General features: G+C 51.8%; 1 protein-coding gene across 1 annotated transcript; it reads left to right on the top strand.

The window, feature by feature from the left end:
* Positions 1 to 10,349: 10,349 nt before the first annotated feature.
* Positions 10,350 to 11,599, top strand: Znrf4 (zinc and ring finger 4). Its single transcript, XM_021149656.1, has one exon. It carries the CDS (start codon positions 10,546 to 10,548, stop codon positions 11,527 to 11,529), a length of 984 nt encoding a protein of 327 aa, XP_021005315.1. The 5' UTR covers positions 10,350 to 10,545; the 3' UTR covers positions 11,530 to 11,599.
* The last annotated feature ends 218 nt before the right edge of the window (positions 11,600 to 11,817 follow it).

Below are 11,817 nucleotides of genomic sequence, written 5' to 3'. Positions count from 1 at the left end.
GTTTCTCTGTGTAGCCCTGGCTGTCCTGAAACTCACTCTGTAGACCAGGCTGGCCTTGAACTCAGAAATCCACCTGCCTCTGCCTCCCAAGTGCTGTGATTAAAGGCATGTGCCACCACTGCCCTGCAAGACTGTTTTCTTGAAGCAGACACAGGTGAAAGGATGTTTGGATATAGCAAACATGTGAACGGACCCTTGATGAAGGAGTATAAATATAATCCCACAGACAGTGGGAGAGGAGCACTGAGCATTGGTTTGGTTTGCTCTGCCTCCCTATTCTTTGCTAAAGACACACATGTATTGGTTCCCCTTACATAGCATTGTTGAGCTCAACTTGTGGTAATGCTGCCATTGAGAGAAATTTGTTCAAGAACTGCTCATGAGGTTCCTGTGGCAGCTTGCTGCTTCTGCCGCCTTGCACCAGGCCAGTTGGCAAGCCTGGCTGTTTCTTCAGGATTAACTACAGCTGCTGGTTTCTGCCTGGTGTCTGCTTGCTGAAAGGACTGGTCTGTAGCTGCCAGAAGCTGCCGGTTTGTGCCTGGTGTGGGCCTGCCTGGAGGACTTAGCTTCTGAATCGTTTTTGGTATTTGCTACAGGACTGAATTGTTGCCAAAGAAGATCCAGTTCACCCCCCCCCAAAGAACTATTGCTGAACAGGTCCACTTCCCCCACATCCTAATATCTTTTCTCTTCCACTGCCTCTGCTGGGCCGTGGTCTACAGGAGAGGTTGAACCCTTATTAAAAGTAGGTTGCAGGCTGGAGAGATGGCTCAGTGGTTAAGAGCACTGACGGATCTTCCAGAGGTTCTGAGGTCAATTCCCAGCAAACATGTTGTAGCTCAGAACAATGTGTAATGGGATCCAGTGTCCTCTTCTGGTGTGCCTGAAAGGAGTAACTGTATACTCACATACACTAAAAAAAGTAGGTTGCAAAAAATTTATGCCTACAACCTACCCATTTACTTATCCTCCATCTCTTCAACCATCTATGGACTGACTTACCCACCAAACCACCCCACTCATCCACCCACTCATCTACCTATCAATATACGATCTATCCATCCATCCACAAGCACCTCTACACTTCTCTCCAGTCACCCAGACATCTATTCACTCATTCTTCCATCTACTCATTCATTCATCATCCATCCATCTATGCACCCACCTATCTACCCACCCATTCAGCCATCCATATACTAATGCATCTTCCTAACCATCCACTCATCCTTCCATCCATCCATCCATCCATCCACCCATCCATCTATCCACACATACACACATCTACCCATCCACCCTTCTATCCAGTAACACACCCATCCATTCACTGTTGTGTGAAATATTAAAAGCAATCCTCACTAATGCTAACTAGGCACCAGCAGGCAGGACACCCTGTTCTCAGCCCAGCAGACTGACTCTCAGAGCTCTGAAATCATTCTCTCCCCCCGACTTGATAAGTCCCCACAGCTGGCTGCTGCCTATGCTTACAAATTCCTGTGGCTGGCTGGAGTAACACAATCACTGGGTGCAGAACCTAGCATCCTCATTCTGTAAACTAATCTATTATAATTCCTCAAGTGACAGATCAGCCACTCAAACTGACAGCCTCCGGCTTCCTACATTCTGTCTGCCTCCCTTGCTCCTGCTGTCCAAAAGGTCATTCCTTTCTTCTACATTCTCTCTTCTTCTTCCTGACCCAGAAGTCCCACCTACTTGCCCAGTGATTGGTCCCTTGTAATCTTTATTCATTAGGAGAAAGTTCCACCACAATCCACCAGTTAATTCATCTATTCAACCACCCAACCATACATCCACCCATTTGTCCATCCACCTATCCATCTATCCATTCATTCACCCTTCATCTGCCCATTTATCCACCCTTCCATCCATATATCCACATACCCAATAAGCCACTCATTCCTCAATTCATCTACCTACTCATTAAACCAATCCCTCACTCATCCTTCACACATTAAGCCACCCATTCCTTCATACATACACTCACTACCCATCCAAACATCCATTCATCCAATCCCTCACACACTCATGCACCCACCAATCCATCCATCTATGCATCATACACCATCCAACTTTCATCCATCTTTCATCCATACTTTCACCCAGCAATCCACTCATCTATCCATGCATCCATAAACCCATCCACCCAGCCATATACCAATCCATCCATTTACCCATCCACCCATTTACTCTTCCATTGTCTCATTCATCCACCATTCATTCTTCCACCCACCCATCTAGCTACCCATCCACCAACTCATCCATCCACCCTTACACCCACCCTTTTATCCACCCATCTACACATCCATTCACCCGTCCACCATCTATCCATTCATCTGTTCACTTACCCACCCATGGAACCACCCAACTGTCCACTCACCCATCTGCCTACCATCTATCCATATACCCAGTCACTCATCCACTCATCCAACCACTCATCAACCCCAACCATACATTCATTCCTCTACTCATCCATCTGTCCATCCATCCACCCTTCATCAATCTACCCTTCCAGACACCCATTCAGCCACCCATCAAACCAACCAACCACAGGAACTTTACTAAGCCACCTCTTCTTCCATACATCCACTCACCCACCCATCCAGTCATCTATTCATCCAACCATTTACACACTCATTTATCCATCTCTCCATCCATCCAACCTTCCCTCCACCTATCCACTCACCAATCCACCAATCTATCCATCCATTCATTAAATTCTCCATTCATCTACCCACTCACTCTCCCACTCATTCTTCTATCCACCCACTCATCTATTCATCCACCTATCCATCCATAAACCACCTACCCATTTACCCTCCCACTCACCACCCACCCATCTATTCATCCATGTCCCCAACCAGCTTTCCATGCAACCATTAGTCCATCCACATTAGTCTATCCACATACCGACCCACCCATCCATGCTCTCATTCACCCATCCACCCACTCATCTAACCACCCACACAGCCATTCATCCATTCATGTACCCATCCATCCACCCTACCACCCACCCATCTATCCATCCATATACCCATCCATCCATACTCATATACATCCAACGACCCATCCACTTGCCCATCCATCCATCATCAATCCATCCATGCTCTCACTCACCTGCCCACCCATCTATCCATTCATCCACCCATGCACCCATTGACACACCCATCTGTACATCTACCCACCCACTCATCCAAACAACCCAATCACTCATTGACCTATGCTCCCTCCCACTCACCCACTCACCTACCCACTCATTCATCCATGAATCCCTATATAAATATACCCATCCAACCATCCATCAAACAATCCACCCACCAATCTATCCATCCGTACTGGTTGGTTTTCTGTGTCAACTCGACACAAGCTAAAGTCAGGAAGGAGCCTTCTCAATTGAGGAAATGCCTCCATGAGATCAAGTTATAAGGCTTTTTCTCAATTGTGATCAATGTTTGAAGGCACGCCCCGTTGTAGATGGTGCCAACCCTGGGCTGGTGGTCCTGAGTTCTATAAGTAAGCAGGCTAAGCAGCACCCTCCATGGCCTCTGCATCAGCTCCTGTCTCCAGGCTCCTGCCATGTTGAATTCTTGACCTAGCTTCCCTCAGGGTGAGCAGTAATGTCAACATGTGATACAAATAAGCCTATCCTCCTTGGTCAAGATGTTTTGTCACAGAATAGAAACCCAAACTAAGATAGCATCCATCCACGCTTCCATGCATCCACCCATCTATCCACCCGTACACACCATCCAACCACACAGCCATTAATCCACTTACTCATCTACCCATCCATCTGTCCATCAAGCTATCTAGCCACCCACTCTGACCCACTCTTTTTTTGTTTGTTTGTTTGTTTTGTCTGTTTTGTTTTTTGTTTTTCCAGACAGGGTTTCTCTGTATAGTCTTGGTTATCCTGGAACTCACTTTGTAGACCAGGTTGGCCTTGAACTCAGGAATCTGCCTGCCTCTGCCTCTAGAGTGCTGGGATTATAGGCATGCGCCACCACGCCCGGCTCTGACCCATTCTTCCAACAACCTTTCCATATATCCACCCATCTACTCATCTGCCCACCTACTCATTTAACTACTCAATCACTCACCCACCGAGCCATTCACATCCAGATAGGCCCTGAGGATTTAACCAATAAGCATCCCTTCCTGGACATTCCTTCCTGCAAAAAGTATTTAATCTCTGGTTCACCCTGAGGAAGTGGTATGCACTCATTTTCCATAACAGTCAATAAATGATAAGCGCAGGCTGTCTCTGTCATCAGGAACCGCCATGAGGAGCGTGGAGGAAGGCTTCCTTCACAGTCACATCGCCTAAGTCTCCAACAGAAGGGTCCTCCATGCTTCCAGACTCAGAGTTCTTCATCCCCACTCCCACCCCGGGCTCNTCATCCNCANCCTGANCCCCCCCCCCCGCCCCGTTCCTGACTTGGGCTGAGGCTCCCAGCCTGGGCTGCATTCTCTCACCCCGAGTCCCACAAGCCCAGCACCGGATGGTGGCATAGGGTAAAGTGTAGTCTAGCGTTCTGCATTTCATCTGCCCAGCAGAGTTCCCACATACCAATGGCAAGGAAGAAGAAAGAACGAGAAAACATACATACATACATACATACATACATACATACATACATACACCCACTCGTCTGTCATCTACCCATCAGCATGTACCCTTCGTTAGTGTCACCACGCTGGCACTTTCTGGCCCACCTTCCCACAGGCTTCATGTCTGCCACTGAAACCGGCATGAACAGCGTAGGTGGTCAGCCTGCTCAGGGTACAGGCTGCAGGAAAGGGGTATCCGTGACATACAGACTCTGCGAGAACCAGGGATCATAATGTGTAGAGCAAGTCAGCAAGTAGATTCTCAGAGATCTAGGATGCAGAAAGGTTGAGTGTGGGGACCATCTCCTGTGGGAGTGAGGGGCTAGGAGAGTAGGGAAAGAGAACAGGAGAAAAGGACTGGAATAGCCACTAGAGACCAAGACCGATGATGAGGGAGGACTCAGCCTAATATTTGGGGATCACTGATACATGGGGTGTACCCGACTGAGACCACAAGACAGATGCCATCACCTGGCATCTTCTTCAGTTGCTAGAAACCTGTTTTTTTAAACAAGGTCTAACTGGTGACTCATCAGTTTGGCTAAGTAAGCTGCCCAGCGAACCCCAGGAATGCTCTTGTCTCCCTGTCTGCAGCACGGGGACCACAAGTGCCCCCCACCACATTTATTTTTGGGGGGGTTGTTTTGTTTTATTTTTACATGTGCTGGAGACTCAAACTCAGGGCCTCACACGTGCATGCTCCATTTCCCCCACTAAACCACATCTGATGTCCTAGGAGCAGATTTGAGGGTGACCTTGAGGCCTGTGAGGGCTTCTCTGGGTCTGACAGCCTGACAGGGCTTCTCTGGGCTGTGGTGATGCTGGGGACAGCAGTGGCAGTCAACAGGCATGTAGGAGCTGTGCAAATGGCTGGTCTGGGGCACACGGTGACAGCCAAGTGATGGGCTCTATTAGCCCATGAGCCGAGTTGGTTTAAAATAGCATCATGGTAGCAACAAAAGCAATTTGCTCCCGAATTTTTATTCTGAACAGATGATATGCTTTTAATCAAGCAGGGCGTCCCAGAATTCTCCTAATTACCCCAAGTCAAGGGCTTCGCAGCCGTCATGGCATCAATGCCAGGCGCATGATAAGACTTTCTACCAAACAGGTTCCCTGGGAGCTGGCCACCTCCTGGGGTGGCCTGAGTTCAGACTGGTGATGAGGGTGCGGGCATCAGGCCTTGGGACACAAACAGTCCAGCTGTGACTCATTAGAGCACTTTGGGGGGGTGTCTCTGTCTGCTTTGGAACCCCATTGCCCCTTCTGTAAAGTGTAGCTAATGCTAGTGTCAATGTGTGGCAATGAGAAACACAGTTCTCAGAGAGTTACCATCATAGTGGCTGTGCTAGTCTTCATGCATCCTCCTGACACTCAGGAGACCGAGGGGAGAATGAGTAGTTTTGAGCCAGTTTGAAGTCCAGAACAAGATCCTGTCTCCAACAAATAAGAAAGGCAAAGAACCAACCAAGCCACCCCATTTCTGTCATAAATTAGAGGCAGCTTAGTTTTGTTGTGTTGGTATTAGCTTAGTTTTGCTGCAGTGACAAACAGGCCCACGTCTACAAGGCTAACAGCACAGGTTCCCTTCTCACCAGCATCTGCACATTCACCGTGGTGCTTTGGTCTGGTTCACAGCACCCGACTCCAGGACTATTACACTCAAGTGACAACAGGTCATTTCCTGATGATGTAGTCAGTTTTGCAGATTCTGACAACCCAGTTGTTCTCAGAAGCCAGAAAGGGGATATGTGCATGTAGCAGTCAGCTATTGCTTGGTAACAAACAACACCTACTGCATCTCTTTGGCATGCAGTTGTGAGCCTGCACTTGTTTTCATGCCCTCAGGTCATCTTGAGTGTGGGTACTGATGCACAAATCTGTCCCTGAGTACACTCTATGGTTTGAGTATATTTGTGTTGTGTACTTGTCACACAGAAGCCATGCTCGCATTGCAGCTGAGGAGCCCCAAGGCATGTGACTCCTTCAGGAATGGCTGGATCGAGGTGCTCACTTCTGGGTCTCTGCTGTGTCCAGGCTCCCTGCAGAGGCCCTAGGGATGAATGGCTGTGGGTTTTGAGACTGGGGATGGGGGAGGGTTAAGGGGAGAGCTTGGATTTTCATCCTTCCCTTTTCTAATATCAAATCGCCCAGACAGCATGCCACAAAAGCTACAGCGACTTCAGGAGCTTGATTGACGTGAAAAATGGGCAAATTATAGCCTTCTTTCCCCACTGTGCTGCTCATGCTCCAGTCACACTGTAGCTTGTCCTAGACAGGAACAGACTGGCTTCTCCAGAGTGTTTGCTTACAGGTTCCCTCTCCACCCTAGGTCAGATCACATGACTGGCTCCATCTCCCAGGGCCTCTGAGAGTTCTGTCTGGAGAGTCCTGATCCCTCCTCAGCCCTGACCACAAATGCATTTACTTCCAGTCAAGGAGGTCTAGGGCAGAGTCGTCAGGGCGAAGCCAGAGCACAGTTTGCTTAATTGATTTGCTCTTAATTGGCGCCTTTCCCAGATGGTCCCTGGAGGAGGGGCAGAGAGCTTCCTCCAGCTTTGTTTTGAGGTCAGCAGACCCCATTCTTCTGCAGCCTCCTTTGCCACAGTAGTGAGGGTTTCGGGGCGTGTTCAAGATGGAGTCTCACCTAGAATCTCCCAGTGTGGGGGCTGGGGACGTGGTTAGGGATGGAGCCCAACATAGAATCTCTCAGTAAGGGGGCTGATGGTGGCGCTCTGTACAGTCTTCACCCAATTCCCAGCATTCATCTGTGGGGGGAGCCGCAAGGGCAGAAAGGATGGGTGGAAGGCATTGATACACAAACATACCGGCAGTGGGGCCAGGCTGGCTGGAACACCTGGTCCTACTGCCTCAGTCTCCCCAGCGCTGGGCTGAGTGGCGCACAGTGCTAAACTTGGTTTCCTTGGCTTGTCCGGAGGCTGCATGGGGCCTCACAACTGGGTCTTCCCACCAGCCATGCCCCAGCATGTTATAATATCTCCATCAAGCACCAGAAGGTAGATATCCCCGCCGCCCGCCCGGGCTAAGGATAATTCTCAGGCTGGTACTTGTCACCCTACACCTGTCTTGAGCTTGGGGGCAGCTTCTTAGAGGCTCCTCCCTTTTGGATTCTCCCAGGGATGAAGCTGGGTGCGTAGTCTGGTATTCCTGCCACTGTGTCCCTTTGGCCTGAGAATGTCTATGCTGCAACCAGGAGACTCCACTGTTGGTCTTGTTTTGTGGGGTGCATGAGTCGGGGAAGGGGAGCACACACACACAGTGTATAGACACACGGTGTCTCTCCCCTCTCCTGCTTCCCGTTTCTCTCAGTCCTTTGTTCTCCAATCCTTTCTCCTGGACATCTGTCAGGGTCAAGATCCATTGGAAGCTGCACCCTCCTCTCTGTGGTCCCTCGATGGTCTCTGTGGCACCTAGTTCCTGGTGTTCACTCCCCGTGCGCAGTCCCCTCCCTGTGAGTGTGAACTGGAGTGTGAATTGCTTCTGACCAATAGAATAGAGCAGAAGTGATGTCACTTCTGGGACTATGTTATCCCACCTTGCTGACTCCCGGATATTTTTTTCTATGATTGCCACGTTCTCTGCCCTCCCCATTCCATTCTGTGTCTGTCTGTTCCCACCCCCCCCTCCACAGTTTTTGTTTTTTTCTAAAATTTCTGGATTTAAAATGTTTTGTTGTGAAATAATTCTAAACTTAGAGGAACTAACACTCAGGTTGTGGGCACCCCTTCCCCGCACCCCACGGACCCCAGCTGGACAGCCAGATAGCCAAGCAGCTGTGTCCCCACTTCACCAGGAAGTTACCTGATGTTTTCTTTCACAGGGTCTTCATCTGCAGTCCAGACTGGTCTAGAACTCAGAGCAATCCTCCTGCCTCCGCTCTCCCAGTGCTGGAATGCAAGAGATTCACTGCCCTTTTGGTACTGGTGAGCTGGATATCCCAGGACCTTTCTACATCTTCACACTTCCTGAGTGTCTCCGGGCTCTAACAATTTGTCTTTACCCAGGACTCAGTCCCTCTGCAGATTTCTGCCTCCATTTCTCATCATCTCCATGATCTTCCTCTCTGGGGATCTGTTTCTGTTGCCTCTCGGTAACTGTTGTGGCTACTGGTCCTCTGGGCCTACATGTCTGCAAACTGTAGGTGCCTAATAAAGAACATGTGAGGTTGAAGCTGCCTGGTGATGAGCAACAGGGGTGGGGGGAGGATCAGGTAGCCTGACTATGTTCCCAGGAGCAATTTGTTTTGTCTGACATCTGCTAGCATCCACATGTCCTGGTGCACAGCAAGTGCTGGGACCTGGATTTGAATTCCCAGAACCCAAACCCAGCTCTGAGGTCCCTGGTCTTTAGGGCAGCCCAGCCAATCAGCAAAGCCCTGTCTCAGAAAGGGAGGTTGGGGGAGACCAGAGGCTCCAGGATCAGCCTCAGCTTCCATAGGTCTGCAGGAGTGTGAGGCAAGAGGATGCTTTGGGTTCATGGTCACCTGGGTTACAGCATCCAGAGAGATGGCAAGGACAGGGTGACTGACAGGGGTTATGGAGCAGGCCTTGGGCCTGATATGCATTCACTCGGGAGGCAGAGGCAGGCGGATTTCTGAGTTCGAGGCCAGCTTGGTCTACAAAGTGAGTTCCAGGACAGCCAGGGCTACACAGAGAAACCCTGTCTCGGAAAACCAAAAAAAAAAGAAGAGAGAGAGAGAGAGAGAGAGAGAGAGAGAGAGAGAGAGAGAGAGAGAAAGAAGGAACGAAAGAAAACAGAACAATAACTCAGCAAAACCAGGACCTTCCCTCTAACCAGACCATGTCAGGTCTTTAGTCATAGCCCTGGGGACTGACCTGGGAATCCGAAGGACAGTGATTCTGGAAAAGAACTGAGTCCCACTTCCTTTGCACCCAAGCAGAGACAGAGCATGCCCCTGCCTCTGAACTTGAATCACAGCTGATTATGGCGGGAGCACTAGTCATACCAAACAATACCAGAGCCCTGATTGGCCACAGGGAATTGTGGCCTTTCTGAGGGTGGCACAGTAGAGGTACAGAGATGGCACTGAGCAAGATGCCAGGCATCTAGTTCAAGGCAAAGAATCCTTGTAGTTGTTTCCTTGATCTCCTCACTAGCATAATAGTCCTCAATTGTTACTGCATCCACTGTTCAGAGCTACAAAACGACACTGGACATGATGAGGACCTGTCCAGACAGGAGAGAATGGATCCAGATCAGTCTCCATGGTATCAGGTTGGGGAGGGGAAGGGAGTTCCTCAGTCTGTGTGAGTTTTGGGAGGGTGGATCCCCTTACCAAAATACAAGTTCCTATCTCTTCTTGGGTTTTATTTGTCCTCTCGGGTAGGCATACTGAGCTGAGCCCAGCCAATCAGAGCCCCGAGTCCGTATGGCTACGCCACAAGCCCAGAGCTGACAGGAGCAACAGAGTTCCACTTCCCTGAGGTGGTGAGAGGCTGCTCTGTCAACGGGAATCCTGTGCCTGAAGTCTACCGTTGTGCTCAGATGCCAAGTTAGACTCAGTTTCCCTGTTCATGAACTGACATCAAATGCGGCGAATGACCTGGGCTCCTCTGGGAATGACCTAAGTCAGGGATCAAGTAATGCTCTACCAGCTACAAGTCTGCAACAGCCAAAGGGATTTATGACAATGACGTCATAAAGGTCGGAAGCGTCCAGAACCCCGAGGTGTCATCCTCAGAGCTTGTCTCCTGGACATCATGTGGGTTGAACTGTCCCCGGGAGCCTCTTCCGCTTGAGGCCCCCGAGTTCGGCCACAGTAGGCGCCGCTCCCACCCGGCCACGGGATCCCCGCGTGGCTCCGGAGATGCCCGAAGGGCTTCAGTACCGTCCCACCAGGGACTCATCGGAGCTCGGGAGCCGGAGGTAGGGACTGCCATGGCGCGGTTTGCGTGGACCCGGGTAGCCCCAGTGGCCCTGGTGACTCTCTGGCTGGTCCTGTCCCTGTCGCCCACGGACGCTCAGGTTAACTTGAGCTCTGTGGACTTCTTGGACCTCCCGGCGCTGCTTGGGGTTCCTGTGGACCCCAAGAGGGCACGTGGATACCTGCTGGTGGCCCGGCCGGCCGACGCCTGCCACGCCATCGAGGGCCCCTGGCCCGACAACCACTCACTGGACCCACTAGTGCTGGTCCGGCCCTTGGGCTGCTCCTGGGAGCAAACAGGGCGGCGAGCACAGAGAGCTGGAGCCACAGCAGCCTCAGTGGGCCCCGAGGCCCCAGGGCAGCTGCGCGAGTTTGAGGACTTGGAGGTGACCGTGCGCTGCGACCAGCCAGCCCGCGTGCTGCTGCCTCACGCGGAACCCTGTCCCGACCCCGAGTGTCACCCTGTAGTGGTTGCATCCTGGGCGCTCGCCCGAGCCCTGGCCCTGGCCGCATCTACGCTGTTCGTGCTGCGGCAGCTGTGGCCGTGGGTCCGGGGCTGGGGTAGCCGGGGCACCGCGGTGAAGACGCAGACATGCCAGAAGGCACAGGTGCGCACGTTCACGCGCCTCAGCGACCTGTGCGCCATCTGCCTGGACGACTACGAAGAGGGGGAACGGCTCAAGATCCTGCCTTGCGCACATGCGTACCACTGTCGCTGCATCGACCCCTGGTTCTCGCGCGCCGCGCAGCGTTCATGCCCACTGTGCAAACAGTCAGTGGCCAGCACTCACGACGGTTCCACGGACGGCAGCGTAGGCGGCGAGGAACCACCCCTGCCCGGACACCGCCCGCCCATCTGGGCCATCCAGGCCCGGCTACGCTCCCGCAGGCTCGAGCTGCTAGCCCGGACAGTCCCCTGCCGTCGCTGCAGCAGCACCACGTCTCTGGGGGTGGCGGAGAACGTGGCGCAGTCAGAAGCGACTTCCGAGCTCTCCTGACCCTAACTGACGCGGGAAGGGCGGAAACCAGGCAGGGGAGGTTGGGGGTGCCCAATAAAGCGTGTTTGAATCTGGATGGTTTCCCGCTTTCCTGCACTGCGTTGAAGGAACCAGTGGAGCTGGTGTAGCCATGCCACAACCTCGCCCACGAAGCAGACCCCGCCTGCCCACCACAACACAATCACGCCATCTTCTCCCCACCCCAGCATAGCCTTGCCCAGTCCAAACCTCGCCTCAGTATAGCCCTGCATGGCCACGCTGGGGGCCCACATAACTATGCCCCGCGCC

Source organism: Mus caroli, chromosome 17 (genome assembly GCF_900094665.2).
Source record: "Mus caroli chromosome 17, CAROLI_EIJ_v1.1, whole genome shotgun sequence".
NCBI lineage: Eukaryota > Metazoa > Chordata > Mammalia > Rodentia > Muridae > Mus > Mus caroli.
Note: the sequence above shows the minus strand (reverse complement) of the source record. Positions and strands in the feature narration are given on the sequence as shown.